At 39.5% G+C, this 18,401-nt stretch overlaps 1 protein-coding gene across 4 annotated transcripts in view; it reads right to left on the bottom strand.

Moving 5' to 3' along the window:
• LOC5578555 (L-threonine dehydratase catabolic TdcB) overlaps window positions 1-18,401 on the bottom strand; it is a 78,163-nt gene that overhangs the window by 38,671 nt on the left and 21,091 nt on the right. For 3 of the 4 annotated variants that reach the window (XM_021851903.1, XM_021851904.1, XM_021851902.1), the window contains exons 2-4: window positions 15,954-16,229; window positions 15,633-15,800; window positions 13,195-13,311 (exon numbers count right to left, since the gene is read on the bottom strand). In XM_021851903.1, the coding sequence (XP_021707595.1) occupies window positions 13,195-13,311; window positions 15,633-15,800; window positions 15,954-16,208 (540 nt within the window). In that variant the 5' untranslated portion in view covers window positions 16,209-16,229. The remainder of the gene's footprint in view (window positions 1-13,194; window positions 13,312-15,632; window positions 15,801-15,953; window positions 16,230-18,401) is intronic. The other variant, XM_001663897.2, reaches the window with a different exon arrangement.

Genomic DNA, 18,401 nt, shown 5'->3' with positions numbered 1-18,401 from the left:
CAGAGGAATTTCTAAAGGAAATCTCCGGAGGAACTCCTGTAGGAAATACCCGGAAGAATTTCTAAACGAAATCCCCTGAGGAATTCTTGCACGAAATCCTCCTAATATGTTATATTTTACCAAGGAAAATCCCCGGTAAAGTTCTTGAAATTTCCGGAGAAAATCCTCGGAGGAATTTCTGGTGGAATTTATGGAAAAAACTCCCGGAGGAAATTCTGAAGAAATTCCTAGAGTAAATTTTTGGAGAAATTCCTGATTCAACTCTCCAGGGAAATAGGAATTGCTAGAGGTCCTCGGAAAAATTTCTTAATATTCCTGGAGGAATTGCTAGTGGAAATCCCCTGAGAAATTCTTGAAGAAATTCCCGGAGGAAATCTTGGTGAAAAATCTCCGGAAAAATTCCTGGAGCAAATCGCCAGAATATAAATGGACTCTAGAGGAATTCCTGAAAGAAACCCCTGGCAGAAATCTCCGGAGGAACTCCTGGAGGAAGTCACCGAAAGAATCTCTGGATAAAATCCCCGAAGGAATTTCTTAATGAAATCTCCGGAGGAATTCCTGTAGGAAACCCCCGGAAGAATTTTTGGACGGAATCCCCAGAGGAATTCTTGGACGAAATATGATAAAATGATCCACTTATCCCGCTGGTACACTTCCCCCGGTGTACCTTACATACATTTTCCCCCAATTTAATATTTTTATATAATATATATGGAGAGGGATCAAAAGTTACACGCATATGGATTCACAATGATAGGGAACGCGATTCATCAGCCTTTGAAAAAAATCGTAAAAACAAAAAAAAAATCGTAAAAACAAAATATAAAAAATAACTAGGAGAAAAGTATGTATATTTTGATTTAATGTAAAACATGTCAGCTCATGTAGTGTCGAACCATTGGAAACCCCGTCAAGAATAATATTGATACCATTGGGGTGTTACACCTACACGTACATAATTTGGCCACCTGCATTTGATGTTGCTGTAAATGGACGATATAATTCGTAAATGTCTGCCCAAAATACTTTGATCATTCTATCAGGTTTAAATATTTTTTATCATATTTCACTCATATAAAACTAAAGCATGAATTACACTCATCAGTTTAGGAACCATTCTAGAATAAGCAGCCATAAACCACTTTCGAAATTTTCAGCAACACACACGATCAAGTAAGGTTGAAGACTGAAGAACATTTTGAAGGTATGCGAAACTAAACACGATTTCTTCAGCATCTATAAAGCACTCCGTAGAGTCAAATATTCTTCATGATTTTAAACATCCTCGCCCAGAGAAATTCTCTACTGTCATGATTATTCAAAATGACAAATTCAATTTCGGGCCGTCCAATTTCGGCCTTTTCTCGAGAGAAGGGTTGGGAGGGATCTGGCCAAAGACCGCGTTCCATACACATTTGTTTTTTTACTCGTAAGTACAATAGACCACGAGATGATGGGGGGGTCTAAATATAGAAAAAAAACATGAAATTAATGAACGGACCCTTTGCCAAAAAAAACTTCAATAATCTCAGAAGTTCCCGTCCTGCTCAAATATGTTATAGAACTCTTCAGCTTTTACCAGTATTTCGTAAATTCAGGAAAAGAGAAAAGAAATGATGGGTATTACAAAACCACATTTTTGTGAATATCACCAGTTTTTTGTTATCAGATATAGCTGTGAAGATCTCCAGCAGTCCTTCTTCATACTTCGTTATAGAAATATACTGTTTGCATGAATATAGAATATGCAAGTGGAAGTCCGCAACAATGAAAGTATTCCAGAAATCCTCGGAAGATATATTTCCGTCGATGTAGAAATGGAAACAAACAGATAAAGACCATGATATCAATGGTAATAGGAAAAATATAAGGGAGCTATTTGTTTTGCGTAAACTTAGTTATTTATTTGACTTCTCAATATTATCACTTTGAAGCTGAAATTTGACAAATTGACTAAACTAGAGGCTATCTATGCGACAAAAAATGTCGTATTCATCGGAGATAGGTATACGTTTTAATTCAAAGTCCAATTTACTGACATACTGGCTTTTCTATAAGGATTTCGATTGATAAATAGTTGAATAAATTCTAGAAGTCTGATAATAATTGAAGTATCTTCCTTAGTAATTCAAAGTCTACGCTCGCAGATATAACGCAAAGCAAAGTGTGTTTGGGTTCGATCCCCGGATGGTCTGTACCCTAGAGTATTTTGGTAATGGCAATTCCTAGAAATCAGTTTCTAGCGTTGAACGAACGCAAAAAAGGCAACTTTGTAACATATAGGTTTCAATCAATAACTGCGAAGGTGGTTCTGCCCCGGTGAAGAAACACTAAAGCAAACGAAAAAAAGCTTGTCAATTCTATTGCTCTGTTGCTATTTTAACAAGAAACATTATATTTTAACTTTAATTTTGCACACTCTCAAAAACATATACACATCGAGTTTGTTATTTTCACTCAGAACGAGGCTAATTATTTTGTTCTTTCACATCACGACCCCAAATATGGATTTTCTTATCTCTGAGCGAAAATAACAAACGCGGTGGTATATTTTTCTAAGCGTATAGTTTGAAATGAAAATGAAAGCATGTTTTCTAAAGTACGAATAAGCTTCAACGAGCGATGTATCTCGCGGTGCCATGCCGTGCCATTGCCATGCCGTAGAGCACAGGACACGATTGCAGTAGCTAATATGAATAGGACGTAATTTATTTTAACAATTTCCTGTCAATGCCTGTACAAAATGTCAACCCTGTCAACCCTGTAAACATCACTAACGATAATAATTATCAATTGTTTCACTCTTACGACACAATTTCCGAAAAATAATTGTTCATGATATTGCAAACTTATATTGTACAAAATGAGTCAGGCCCATATGAAAGGAGATGCCTTTCTTTTGTATGGTTGTTTGCGTGCGACAAAAGCCGTTGCATCGAGATGCCGCAGCGGATGTATGCAACATAATGCAGCATATGAGGGGTGAGTTGATGGATTATTTATAATACTGGCGAACAAATAATTACATATCAAAAACATGTGTTTCTTGATCTTTACAAACGAGTTTCCGTTGAGTCAATGACATTAGCTCCTGGCTTGACACAAATCACAAGCATAAACAACAACAACATGTGACTATGTATGACAAATTTATTTCAATGTATTTAATGTAACCGTACAATACGTACAAAACCAGTCCATCAATTTTTCGTTATCATATTGTGAAAGATAAGGCAGTCAAAAGCTGCAATATTTTAGCAGAAATCCATCAACCAAAATTTGACAAAAAAAAAAATGGGTTTTACATGTTATATTCAGGTCAATATCGATCCACTATTTGAATGACTGCAAAGTACAATTCAATTCAACGTGATATAGGAGTCTGATTACAATGAAGCATCTCTTATGCATGTCAAGTATTGCACAGAAAGTCATGACTGCGTTCCAAATATTTGTTTCAGAGCGCAATACTATCAGGCATCCCCTCGTATATACCAATACATGTGAGGTTTGTCGCGCAACAAACGGGCGTTACTTTATGGTTCAGCTTTGATTCTCCCATTCGTAAATAAATTCATGGGCGAAAAAATTGCACAATATTATGATTACTGTTTTCAGCTATATTTTATATGCAACCAACAGGTTTTTCGCCACAGTCTTGTGGAGGCCATTATGATCGATGGAAACATCGAAAAAAATTTGATCAAATATCGTATTTTCTCAGAGAAATCAATGGACAAAGACCATGTACCACTACTCACATATACGAACAGGCAGGAGTTATGATTAAAAAATATTACTCTTATTTAGGAAAATCGTGGAAAACCACGAGGAAAGCTGAAAATACAGTTCAGTTTTCATTTGATATCAAATGCTTATACTTCAAATTTCTGTTTTGGGCAATTGTGTTAAACTTTTTAGTATCAATATATGCTGTATTTTCTCGTTTTGGCACGCAATGGAAAACCATGATTTTTCCGGGAAAACTATATCTATTTCTCTAGAAAACTCATCAATCAGCTTCCAATGATTCATACAAACTATTTCATGTCCAAAAATATATAGGTCACCGCGATAATTTTTGAGCAATACACGTGGAAAGTCATTCAATGGCAAAATTTTCCCGACTTTGCTTGTTTCGCCGAAGTAAGCTGGAAAAACCAAGGAAAATTCTGGAAAACTTTTTTCCACGATTTGAAGGAAACATGATCCCTCGTAGCGTGAAAGGTTTTATATGACCAAATTCGGCCAGGTTTAAGCAGCCCAATGGTCTAAAGTCAGCATAACGCCTTCGCTCCCATACAAATTTCAAATCGCTCAAACCCATTAGACGATCGCCTTAATAAATCAAGACTTTCTCAAGTCAAGTAGTTACTTACAATTCTTCAAAAAATCATTCAAGAATATGAAATCCTCTTGGTATTCCTGTTAAGTATATCTCAAATATTGAACCTTGCCTAGCCGAGTGGTTAGAGTCCACGGCTACAAAGCAAAGCCATGCTGAAGGTGTCTGGGTTCGATTCCCGGTCGGTCCACGATCTTTTCGTAATAGAAATTTCTTTGACTTCTCTGGGCATAGAGAATCATCGTCTTTGCTACCCGATATACGAATGCGAAAATGGCAACTTTGGCAAAGAAAGCTCTCAGTTAATAACTGTGATCGTTCAAATAGGGAAGATAGGGGGTCTTAAGGAGTATATCGAAAAGTAGTCGCAAACTTTCAAAACAGTCTCAAAAATAATGGGTTGAACCTACAAACAATGTTTTGATCAGAAATGCTTTAAAATGTATTTAAAAATGATGATATTTCAAGAAAGTGGCATTTTACATGATACTTTTGCAAATTATTAACAGATGTCGATGAAAATCTTGCACACCTCAGGAAAAATTGATATGTTAATATATGTGTTAAATTTTAAGAAAAAATGATTTTTGTTTATGCTAATATATTCTGTGCCAGAACTCTCATGACATAGTGTAAACAATATTTTGAAAAATTCATTAACAAGCATTTGAGAGCAAATTCAAAAATCGAAAAAAAGTCGATTTTTAAGGACTTCGTTTTTTGATTTCTTCTTTCTACACGTTAATGCTAATATCGAACGATTGAAATAAATAAAACATTGTTTTTTGATTGGAAAAGTTTCTTTGCATAGGTATTTATTAAGTAACGTAAGGAAAAAATGTAACTCTATATAATTACCGCTGTATATGACAGAGCTTCAAAAGTTGATTAAACAAAAGTGACTGTCTAAAACCGACCTTGTTCTAATTATTGAGCTTTTTTAGAGCAATAATTTATTTTTTTGAATTTCTTTTTTACGTGCTTTGTGAAGTAAACATATTTTCCGATAGAATAAGCTTTTCATCCCATTTTGTTTGATATACATTTTGGTCAATACAAATCATCGAATCTTCAGAAGACACTTCAAAAATGGAATTTTGTGCAAGATTTTATTTTTCATGCTTTATAAACCTTGTTGTATTTATATTAAGACTGCATATTATTCAATATTTTTAGCTGCTTCAATTTTTGATGACATGATGAAGATTTGCGTGAAAAACGCTTTCAAAAAGATGAACTATGCTCTGAGATATACCGTTTTAAATGTTTGCGACTACTTTTCGAAACACTCCTTACATAGCGTTACGATCTATACACAAATTTAAAATTTTCCATACCAAAGCTATAACGTGGGGGGAGAGAGGGAGTCTAAAATTGGAAAATTTGGCGTTGAATGAACCCTAAGATGTTTGGCAGAAACCTGTTTTTGATTGTATTGTGAGAATCGTATAATGCATTTTATTAGAATAATGAATACTAGAGACATCTTTTCACAAATTCAAAGATATAACATTTGCAGCATTTTTTTCGCTGTCTAGCAGGGGGCTGTCGCCCGCTTCCTGCTAGTCACGCCCATGGGTAAAACAAACGAATGTAATACTCACCTAGCCTTTCCTTTTTCGCACAAAAGCCCTCCTGATAGGATTCGAACAAAAACGAAATTGCCATTGTTAATGGATACAATCATTTCGATTCAACCTTAAGTCTCGGCAGCTGATCATAATAAACAAACGATAATGAGTTTCATCTTCCATGATATCACGATAATCTGTTTTTGGTTGTTCTTCCATTCAAGCGTAACAATAAATCACGAGATTCTGTCAGATAATCACCGGTGGTGTGGACGTGGCAGCATTTAATAGTTCCTACATGATCTGAGAGATAATTCTTGCTGCACACCTGGTAAGTGCAATATTTTTTTTCCATGCTTTGACTGAGTCATGCTCTATTTATTGGAATTTCATCTTTGGTTAGCTTTAAAATACAAAAAAGTGTCCTACAAAACGGAATCCTTTTATAATTCTAAACATCTTTCAAATTCGCTTTGAAATCTCTTCGAAATTGTTTTGAAAACCATTTGAATTATCATTGGAATCCTAAAACACTTTTGAAATTTCTTCGAAATTATTATGAAATTCCTTCGAATTCAATGAAATTTCTTCAAAATCATGTTTGAATCTCTTCAGAATCCAAAAAAGAAGCCTTCCTTAGCCGAGTGGTTAGAATCCGCAACTACCAAGCAAAGTCATGCTGGAGGTGTCTGGGTTCGATTCACGGTCGGTCCAGGATCTTTTCATAATGGAAATTCCTTGAATTCCTGGGCATAGAGTATCATAGTATCTGCCATACGGTCTGCTGTTACTGTTTCCGTCTATAACGTTCCACGTTCTGCCGGGTCTCTTGCTGCAGCATGACCACCCGCGCTGCATTCTTCTCCTCCAGAATCTACCTACATTCCTCGTCGAACCAATCGTTCCGTCGACTCCGTCCCACGTACCCGACGTGGGTACACACGGACGTCTCAGCTGTATTGTTGATGACTGCTTTCATTGTTCTCCAGCAATCCTGAAGAGGGGCTTCATTCAGCTCACCCTCTTCCGGTAATGCAGCCTAGATATGCTGCGCGTATGCAGTTGCGACATAATGTCAAGGTCATACCGGCGCGGCAGTCGATACCGTACGTTGTTAACGACGAAGAGTATGAAGCGGAGTTTAACCATCACCAGATAGTGGTCAGAGTCGATGTTAGCATCACGATAGGTCCTGACGTCGATAATGTCGGAGAAGTGCCGTCCACCAATCAGAACTTTGTCGATTTGTGATTCTGTCTACTGTGGTGATCTCCAGGTGTATCGGTATGGAAGGCTATGCTGGAAGTAGGTCCTGCGAATGGCCATGTTCTTGGAGGCTGCAAAATCTATCAGTAGTAGGCTGTTCTCGTTCGTCAGCCGGTAGATGGTATGATTACCTCTAAACGTTCGCACCATCGAACCTGTCCAGCACACCTAGTGCAGCGCTACGATGTCGAAACCTTGAATCTTCAATACATCGGAGAGTATGCGTGTGCTTCCGAAGAAGTTGAGAGATTTGCAGTTGCACGTACCGAGCTTCCAATCGTTAGTCCATTTTCGTCGCTGGAGTCATTGCAGATTGTTCTGGTCCGTATTCTCTCGTTGACGTTCCTGTACTGGTGCATTTTTACGGTTGGCTTGCAAGGCCTGACACCAATCCCCAAGATTTCCGGAGGGCCATAGTGCGCTGTTTAGCTTATAGTCCTTCTCTGGTACTCAGACGATAATCAGCCGCCCCTGACATGGGGAACAAACGCTGTGTGGTGAGCCGCCCCTAACATGGAGTACAGACGGTTTGCAAACTCCCCCTTCCCTGTCAGCATACGACTAAAGCTCCCACTGGGTTTGGATACCCGATCTTCCCTAAGGTTACTCGTACCCCGGCCACACAATGGGGTCTATTTTATTTCTGTAAGTACGCGAGGTACCAATGGTACGCCATGCCCAGCCATTCACCATGCCTTTGGCCTTCTGGATACTAGATTCGTCGTAGAGTTGGGGAGCCCGGCCTTATGAGCGTTTTGTTCATGGTACATTTGGTGCGGGTGTGAATATTTTTTGATAGCAGTTTCTTGTGGAGGCCATAGAAGATCGATACTATCGAATGCCGCCTTGAAATCGATGAAAAGTTGATGCGTTGGTACTAGGTTTTCATAACATTATTGGAAGATTTGCCATACAGTAAAGATCTAGTACTTTGTCGATCAGCCGTCAACGAAGCCGGCTTGATAACTTCCTACGAACTCGTTTACTACAGGTGACAGACGACGGAAGATGATCTGGGATAATACTTTGTGAGTCGCATTTAGAATGGTAATCGCTCGAAAGTTTTCACTATCTAACTTCTCGCCTTTCTTGAAAATTAGGCATATTACCCCTTTCTTCTACCCTTCCGGTAGCTGCTCTGTTTACAACAGATGCAGAAAAATGCCCATCCTCTTTAGGCCATTCATAATGAGTTCAGCTCCGATACCATTCTTACCAACAGCTTTATTGTTCTTGAGCTGATGAATGACATTCTTAACCTCCCTCAAAGTGGGAGCTGGTTGGCTTCCATCGCTAGCAGTACTGACGAAGTCATTTTCTACGTTGTCCCGTTCCTCATTGCCTGTGCTCGCAGCGCCATTCAGGGGCTCGTCTTAGTGGTGCTTCCACCTTCCGATCACCTCACGCTCGTCCATCAAAATGCTCCCATCCTTCTCCCTGCACATCTCGGCTCGCGGCACGAAGCCGTTGAAGGATGCGTAGAGCTGCTGATAGAACTTATGTGTTTCTTGAGACAGGCATAGCTGTTCCATCTCCTCGCACTTCTTCTGCTTTAGGCTGCGTATTTCTCTCGAAAGGGGCGGGTCTGTTGTTGCCGTTTCCGTCTATAACGTTCCACGTTCTGTCGAATCCCTCGATGCAGCATGACCGCCTGCGCTGCATTCTTCTTCTCCATAATCTGCCTACATTCCTCGTCGAACCAATCGTTCCTTGGACTCCGTAACACGTACCCGACGTTGCTCTCAGCTGCACTGTTGATGACTGCTTTCATTGTTCTCCAGCAGTCATCCAGCTCAACCTCATCTGTCAATGCAGCCTCGAGGTGCTGCGTGTATGCAGTTGCGACATCCGGTTGTAAGAGCCACTCTAGGTCATACCGAAACGGACGGTACAGCCGGTAGGCGCTGAACTTTTCAATAGTCGGTCTGAACTCCTCCTCCTGGCCAACCTGAGCGTTTAGATCTCCTACGATGATTTTGACGTCGTGGCTTGGGCAGCTGTCGCACTCGCATTCTAGCTGCACGTAAAAACCGTCTTCATCATCACCAGTGCTTCCGAAGTGAGGGCTGCGCACGTTTATGGTGCTGAATTTGAAGAACCGGCCTTTGAGCCTCAACTTGCACATTCTTTCATTGATATTCCACCACCCGATCACGTGCCTCTGCATACCACCCATCACTATAAAAGCTGTTCTCGTGTGTTTTGCCACAGCTCTGGTACCATCTACCTCTGGTTACCTCTAAATTTTACAACTATTAATCCCTTCCAACACACTTCCACAACGCTATGAGGCCGAATTCGCGGTCTTTCAGCACATCGGCGAGTATGCACACGCATACCCGATGAAGTTGAGAGATTTACAGTTCCACGTACCGAGCTTCCAATCGCTAGTCCCTTTACGTCGCTGTGGTCTTCGCCGATTGTCCCGGTTCGTATTCTCTCGTTGATTATTCGTTGCCTGATTTTTTTACGGCTGGCTTGCAGGGCCTGACACCAACCCCTAGATTGCCGGAGGACCATTCCCCCTAAATGTTCAGAGGGTCATAGTGCGCACACAACAGCGTCTGTTCTCCATGTCAGGGGTGGCTGATCATCGTCCGAGTGCCAGTGAAGGAGCTAAACCCTTCACTGGCACTCGGACGATGATCAGCCACCCCTGACATGGAGAACAGACGCTGTTGTGTGCCGCTCCTAACATAGAGTACAGACGCTCCATGTTTGCAGAAGCAACCACCCCCTTTCAGCATACAACCAAAGCTCCCACCGGGGTTGGTTACCTGATCTTCCCTAAGTTTACTCGGCCCCGGACAGTACCGCGAGGAGGTATGGATAGGAGTTGTTGGGCAAGAGACTAAGGACCGCACAGAGGGGTCTTTTTAATTCCTTCATGTCCGCGAGGTACCAATGGTACGCCATGACTAGCCATTTACCAACCACATACATATTGTACAGATTTGAAATAAAATCATGATACGAGCTAACTAACTGATCCTTCATCCTTGACTGAGCTGCCATAAGCCACTTTTAACTTCACTGAACGCATACAGATTAACTGAGAAAGAAATCCTTGTAGCGGTCCTGTTGACCGAAGGAAGCATTTCCCTCCCCGTATTGAATAATTCGAAAGATCAATGATCACCATTGATCTAAGAAAGAACCCTTTTATTTTTCGATGACGTTCCACGCAAGTTAGTGGATTACATCAGATGTGGGTTTTCACTAGGTTAACTAGAAACAAGCGATGTAAGCAGAAGAGAAGAACCTTACTGCTTGTTGCTCGTTAACGTGCTCCAATGCCGGAGAATGTTTTTGTTTTAATTTTGTTTGTGTGTCACCCGACAGCGCTGACTGAACGCCCCAACAAGGTCTCGGTCACATGGCTGCACTAACCGAGCCAGAGCGACGCTCGTTTTGGCTTTTCTCTTTTCTCTCTTTATTTTCAGATTGGGAGATTGAGTTCCCCGCGGGAGCGCGATAAAACGCCCCGATCGCTGGCGGTGAGGTCCCCAGTTCTGACGGTCCGTTACAGGAGGTGTGGCGTTCGGGTTAAACCTACTTTTCGTTTTCGACATTTTCGTTCAAAGTTCAGTGGACATTTTCTGCCAAATTGACGAGCGGGTCATTTCGGGTGGAGAGTGTTTGATAGTGATATAAGGTGGATAAAGTATATTTCGGGAAATCGGTGGAACCACCCACATACGCGATCAGAATCGAGGGAATCGTCGATTCCTTAAGAACGATTCTAAGGGCGGAAAGCTAGTGAATTGTGACGACTTTTAGTGTGAACATCTAAACTTTCCTCATTAACGAACCCCCCCAACGGTGGAGCTTAGCCTAGGCGTAGTGCTTTAGTGTGTAGAGATTGTAGAATTAATATCATTGACTAGACTAGAAAGTGGCAAAATAAATCGAATTGTGCAGGAGAAGAAATTGAGTGTTCAATGATCCGAAAAACCAGTGGTCACACGAGTTTTACTGGGATTTCTTCTATTACTTTCCAGAAAGTTTTCCAATGACATTTTTGAGACATATCTCCTCCAACTAGAACTTTTCTAGATTCATTCTGAATTCAGGATCACATCAGATTTTTTCTTTGATCATCCCTACAATGATTCTTCTAGGGTTTCCTTTCAGGTATTCCCGCTAGGATTTCTCCAAATATTCTCCCAGCTATACCTCGAAGAATTACCCAGTCAAATCCTTCACAGATTCTTAAGAAAATTCATCCAAATGTTTCTACGGGTATCTCTCCTGGTTTGTCAATAATTATCTAAACATTTTTTAGGAACTTTCCCAGTGTTTCCACTTCAGATTCTCTTTGCAACACCATCGGAATGTGTTTGGAATTTCTTCGAAATCTATTTGGAATTCCTTCTTTTAAATTTTATTTTCAAATTGGAAACTATTTGAATTTCGGGATTTCTTTTGAAATCTATCATAACTTTTTTCTTGTCCATCAAATCCTATTTTTTAATCCTTTCAAGAAACCTCTGGGAATCTTTTTTTCCGTTTGTTTTTGTATCAGAATTCTATCAGAAATGCTTCTTGATCATGAGCTTGATTGGGCATCCGTAATCGCTTTTCCAGTATCGCTAGATCAGCTGCACAAGTAATCAACCAGATGACTGTGGGACTAACAGACACCCTTAGTGTATAAGTGTTGGTAATTTTCTATTTTTTAAGGCAACAATTGCGCTTGCCACGTCATTATGCGTGGTAGCGTAGGGAAACTTTTCTTTTGTCCGTATCTGGCTATGAACGAATAGATCAACTGTGATAGATTAAGAGTGGAAGATAGAATCAGTGGAAGATATAGCTACAAAGGACGAGGAAAGGGACGGGCCTGGGATTGAACTCATGACTGTCTGCTTATGATACAGAAGTGGTAGCCATTAGACCACCAATCCCGTCTATGTGCTATTTGTATTTGTTATGCATCCGAGATATCAAAATTTCTAATCAAGATTTGCCCACTATGCTGTGTTAACCATTAACCACCCCTGTGCACCAATTGGAAACATCAGACCAAGCGACATATCCATCAGTCTCCTAAATTTTGGTGGTGGAAGATGCATTGCTATCCTAAGGTTAAGTTTTTGATATTCGATAACGTCAGTAGTGTGCAAATGTGGTTCTGTTTCTGGATCTAATAATATGGAAAGGATGTCTCAAAGACACTCCCAAACCAAGAAGCAAACAAATCAGAGCAGGAAAGTCATAATAACCATTCAAGCGCATGAATGATGGCAGGCCAGTTGCATTTCGTTTGGAGTTTTATTCATCCTATCTAAACTAATCCGTCTTCTATCCATCCTTCTAGCCAACTCAGAATAGTTTCACCAGTTCGCTGTGTTGCATTCCGGTGGCGATATGGTACTATATGTGGCTATCAACGGTGTCTGCTTACTGCATCACACCAATTATGGCACTTCACACCAGTAGCGCTGCTGTTTCTTATACATTAGTAGCCCACTAAGCGAGAACTTTTCAATATTTTCGTATCGAATAAAAAATTAATTTGTGGGCTAGGCGAACTTGTGGCAATAGGCGAATTGAGTGATAATCCACTGAATGATACTTGTGCCTCTAGAAACACTCATGTTATCATCAAGGTATAAAAACATCCTTCGTAGACTTTTGTCCATATACAAATTTTAAAAGTTATATGAACCTGGTCTATTTCTTGTTCCCACACCTTCCTCAAATGAACACATAATTTATGGATATAATAGTTAATCTACCTCAATTATAATAACTTATGTGCTACTTGAGGCGAGTTTCTGAAGACGGTTTAAATTGTATTTTCTAATTACCTGCTAATTGCGAGATTTTCTGGATTTCTTCTGAATCAAATACCAAAAGGTTTGGTGATAGCCAGGTGTACAAATATACCCACACATTATTCCAAATCACTTTGTCGAGGACATCAATCCTCTGAATAGGATATGTACCCAAAGATCTACAGCATCAGCGGAATGTCCTATTGCCAATCTTACTTACTTAATAACTTACCTTCACAATGACTGTGGCCTGATAGTTGCGACACTTTTGAATTTTCATTAGGGAAGCCTTGGAAGGCATCACGACGGTCACAGGAATACCCAACTTCCAACCATGATAACTTAGACCCTGAAATTGAAAAACGAAAAGAAAATTGCTATTTTGAATATGGATCTATCAAAAGTCATTCTCATTGTGTGCTGCTTGTCCAACAAATTTCAAATTTTGCCACTAGGAGGTGCATTGATGATAATAAGCCTGACGACTATTCGCTACCACAATGGTAAGTATCAATATTGACACAATGTGTAAGGCACTGATTTTTCTACATAGCAAAGTATAGGAAGCGAAGCTTAAAGTGCTTCTGCAAAATTTCAAACACTATCAAATTATGTGCAGCCAACTATATCAATTAGGTGTGGTGCTTGACTTTTGAGAGCTTTAATTTCCCGAGAAAGCTTATGTATGACCGACAAATCGGCTCTGATTAATTTGGTTAAGACCTTGCTATGTTGGCAACAAAAATGCGATAAAGGGGATTTCGGCAGGCCAGACATGAGTAGTAATATTATCAAGATAATGTGTGGGCTAATGTCCACTACTTATCGTCGGTCTCGAAGTATTATCGACGGGAGTAATCGATATGGGTGTTGTGCAGGCCTAGATACCAACCTTGTTGTGTGGCACCGTCCGGAATACGGAATTATTTGATGAAATATATGCAAATTCCTCAGAGCCCGAGGATAATTAGATAGGGAGGTCGTTAAAGTTGTGTTGGGCATACTGGACAAGGTTCTCTAAACAAATTAATGTCCTTGTCTATTTCAAGTTCAATTTATTGGATTATCTCTCATTGTTACAACATGTCTAATTGAAGGTTTCAAATAAAGAGCTTTTGGTTTATGTTGGAATATTATAAGTTGAGTTTGATAAGCATTAGCTAGAAGCTTCGGTAGGATGTTTTTCGTGTTTTAGAATTGTTGCAACCTTGGCATTTTTCCACTTGTTGGTAGTTAAAGATTGCTAACCAGATAGCGTCAACCAAAAAGTGTTCGAATATTGTATGTTACTTAGAATACTCTTAATTGCTGTCAGCTTTAATATAGATGATTGCTCTCATTGTACTCTAGTAGTCCTCCATTCAGGTTTCACCATCTTCCAGTGAGTCAATCATCAAAGTGTTTTGATTTATGAACGGTAACGCGTGCACAGATCAAATATAGATTGGAAAACGAAATTCGGAATGAAAACTAAAATTTTGGTAAGGAATTAAAGCAAGGAATAAATATATCCACTCACGTATTTCCAATAAACAAATTTCCTGCGTCCATTCGGGGAGCTGTATACTGCTCGTAATGCTGACGAATGAAATGTTCAGCCAATCCAACGGAATCGCATATCTCGGATTTCATTTTTGATTTTAGTTCAATGCATCTACGATGGATATGAGGTTTTGCTCTTTTGCTTTTTCCAATAATTTCGGGAAATGGATATAGGCAGAGCAGCAAACCTAAAAGAATCGTTGGCATTTCCAACTCATGAACCCTCGCTTAGAATAAAGTTATTCATAACACAGTGCAACATTTTCTAGGTCGACAAATTTAGGATTAACGAATTTTGCATTCGTTTAATGTATTTCTACATGTATTTAATGATATTGCTACAGTCCCATATTGAATAATAAAGGCATAACAGTCTTTATATGAACTTTCACCCCAAATTGCAACTGCAAAACGCGAATTGTGTTCATGTTTATGTTTTTCTAAGATGACTAGAAGCAAAATGAGTTATCTGTGCAGTATGGCGAAATGAATATGGCTTGCAGAAATTTACTAGAAAATTATGAACATTTGTATGAGAAGACATACTTCAACGTTTGAACTCTATTTTTTCAATGCCTACTTATTCCATACGGGACAGTTATGCTTTTATGGGCAACAACGGAGCGGTGAAACTAATGGTTAGGTTGCGAAAGTGGATAATTTTACACCATTGTGTAAATCCTGAAATGAAACGTTCTAAAAGTGAAAACTCAAGCTGGTTTATAGCGAAACTGTGTAGAACTTTGTCTGCGAAACACGTAGGATTAATAAAATAAGTTTGTTTACTTTGCTGACTTGAGTCTGTTTGAAAAAGTTTTCGAGATTTTGTCCGAATGTTGAATTGAGAAACATCCATGTATGAGATATAGCCGTAAAGAATAATGAAACTGAAAAATTGAAAACGGCATAATTACATATTTCAAACTAAACTATCAAAATCCAAACATGGACTGAAGTCAGAACTTTGTTTCTATTTCGTGTGTTGCACTGTGTGAATGAAAAAAATATTTCCCATCATCAATCCGGCCTTCCATCAAAATGTTATTTCCAACAGCGTGCACTCTCCTTTGCCATAACCTTTGCCCCGACCTAAATAAATACCGCATTGGCGGCCGTGTGGGTTCCTACCTGAGCATGATTTCCCAACGAAGCAGAAATAACTCCCCTCTTCTTCTGCTCTTCGGACAGCATTATTAGAGCGTATCGAGCTCCACGTTCTTTAAAGCTACCGGTGAACTGCAGGAACTCCTTCTTCAGATAAATGTCCATATCGACCATCTCGGACAGGTGCGATTTCTAGTGAATTAAAACAGAAAAAGAGAGGATATCAATAAAAATGCCAATTAGTGATGATTAGTGCTCCATTTATCAAGGTGCTTGAGAATCTTTCGACAACTTTTGACAAGGAGCGGAGCCATTAATGAAGAAAAAGCTGTCATCTTTTCTTACCGGACAAGGCGTGTACTCGATTCCCTTCTTTATTTTGAAGGCTGCCGAAGTAACATCTTGAAAGGTAATTATCTGAGGATTATCGGCATTGCAAAAAGGATCGGCGAATTCCTGCTCTTGTTCAGAGGTGGCACCGTTAGTCATCATTTCGGTGGAGTTTTTCACCGCCTCTGGCTTGTTTTCCGAGTCCTTAAGGGTGGCATCTGCTATCTTTGTGGCAGCCAGTTGGCTCGTGATGGCAGCCGTTTGACTCATGTTTCAGGGCACTCCTGTCTTCTGCAAATAATGGAATGTAATGGAATGAGTTGACAAATGACTTTTTTGCGCGGAGGTATTTGCTGACAGCAAATGACGAATGGAGAATGAAAGGCGTTGTTACTGAAAGCTGGAAGGGATTTTTTTTCCTATGTTCCACGGTTCCAGCAATTATCACTTGTAGGGTTGAAGCTATCAGATTCTATCTCGTTGGCTGCCACAAGTAATCAATTTAATTGGAGACCATTTAAGATTAATTATCAGTGGTGGCTCTTTTTTTATAAGTTGTGTTTCCGAGCGGAGATTGTTTTTTCATGTTCTTGTGCATTTCAGCGAGTGCACGCAGAGCTTAATAGTTGGCATTGGGTGGGTGAGAAAAACACTCTTTGATTTATCTGGTAGGTATCATAATTTTGCAGTAATATTGACCTAAATTCCTTATAGTATAGAGCTAAGGGCCAAACAATAATAAAGGTTTTTTTTAATTGAACTTTTCATGTACACTAAATGTTAAGCAGGATATTTTTGCACGGCTTTTAACGCGATTCAAGTTGCTGTAAAATTAACAAGTAAATTATAATCTCTAATGGATCCAAATATTTTTTTGAAAATTATTAATTGGAATGCTCGTTTTTTGAATGGTGAAGTGGACGAGCTGTTCAATTTTTTAACATGCAAGTAGCAGTTATTACTGAAACTTGGATCCAAACTCATGAGATCTAAATTGGTAATGTTCGACTGGATGGAGCAGGCGATGAAGTTGCTATCATAATTCATAGGCGTATAAAACATCAACTTTGTTGTCATTTGAAACCAAAGTTTTCGAAGCTTTGGGTGTTTTTATTAAAACACTGATTGATAAATAAATTTTCATAGCGGCAAATATGCCTTTTCAATGAACTGTGCAACAAGTTCATTTGACTTGCGGAAATTGACTCACAATAAGCATAAGCATTGATGACCGTACAATTCATAGTTGCTACTTCGTTATTGATCATAGTGATCGAAGTTGCACATGAAACCAAGACATATAGCTTGGGCTTTCCATCCTCAATGAACGCTTTCGAGAACTCCAAACATTAAAAAAATCAATAACGGCGTCGGCCACGATCTAACGGTCATCGGGGAAGGAATGTTAGTATGACCCCCATTGTTACTAGAGACCGTGATCACCTCTGCATCTCCATGGTTGTCATGAGAAGGAGTTTCGTTAGTGGGGAGGGATTAAAGCCGCATGATCAGGATTCACCTAGGTAAGTGAAGCGATCCATGCAACTTTAATTTAAAAAATCATCTAGAGAGCGAACATGAAATTATTGCGACACATTCAACAGGGCATAACTTTTCTACCATTGGGTAAAAATCAACCAAATTTTGCACACTTTCTTATTGATGTGTATTGTTTAGATGCTGTCAAACTCGAAGTTGTGTTTTCGATTCAACGAAAATGGAGGTGAACCAACGCGAGTCAGGAGAACAAATTCTTTTCAAACACCTGGAATATCCTGACCTGTCGCACCGGCCGTTGGGAAAAAGGTTGAACATTCACCATTCAACCGTCTTCAGAGTGTTGAAGCGGTTCCAGGAGCGGTTAACGTTGGACCACGGCAAAGGAGCTGGAAGAAAACCAGGACCGGAGAACAAAAAGACGGAGGAAAAGGTGAATTAAAGCATGATTAAAGCAAATCCCAACGTCTCAAGCCGTGATTTGGCTAAAAAGATCGGCATGTCGCAGAGCCAATCAGTACTCTAAAGGCAACGTGAACATACGGTAAGTTGACACTTTTAGCATCGAACCATTCAAAGGCAATTTTTTGTAATGATAACAATCAGGTAAAAGGATCGGTATGAGGTTTTCAATGTTAATGTACAACAGTCTATGTAGACACTCACAGTTACGAACTGTTCATATTTTGTTTAATCAATTCATTAAAGTAATATTCCCACCGCTATCATGATAAAAATACGTTTCAAAAGATATTGTACATTTAAAATAAAAGCATGAAACGAACTCACCAAATTGATCATCCATGCTTGATTGAGCAGCTGTCAGCTACTTTAATCAGCTTGCAAATCTAATAATTTGCGGAGATGATGAAAACGTGACAGATCCTTTTTCAACACACCCGTTCGCGCGCACTGCGATCTCTCTTGCGGAAATTTACTCACAATAATTCAACTTTTTGCCACGAC

The sequence above is a fragment of the Aedes aegypti genome, chromosome 3 (assembly GCF_002204515.2).
Source record: "Aedes aegypti strain LVP_AGWG chromosome 3, AaegL5.0 Primary Assembly, whole genome shotgun sequence".
NCBI classification, from domain to species: domain Eukaryota; kingdom Metazoa; phylum Arthropoda; class Insecta; order Diptera; family Culicidae; genus Aedes; species Aedes aegypti.
Note: the sequence above shows the minus strand (reverse complement) of the source record. Positions and strands in the feature narration are given on the sequence as shown.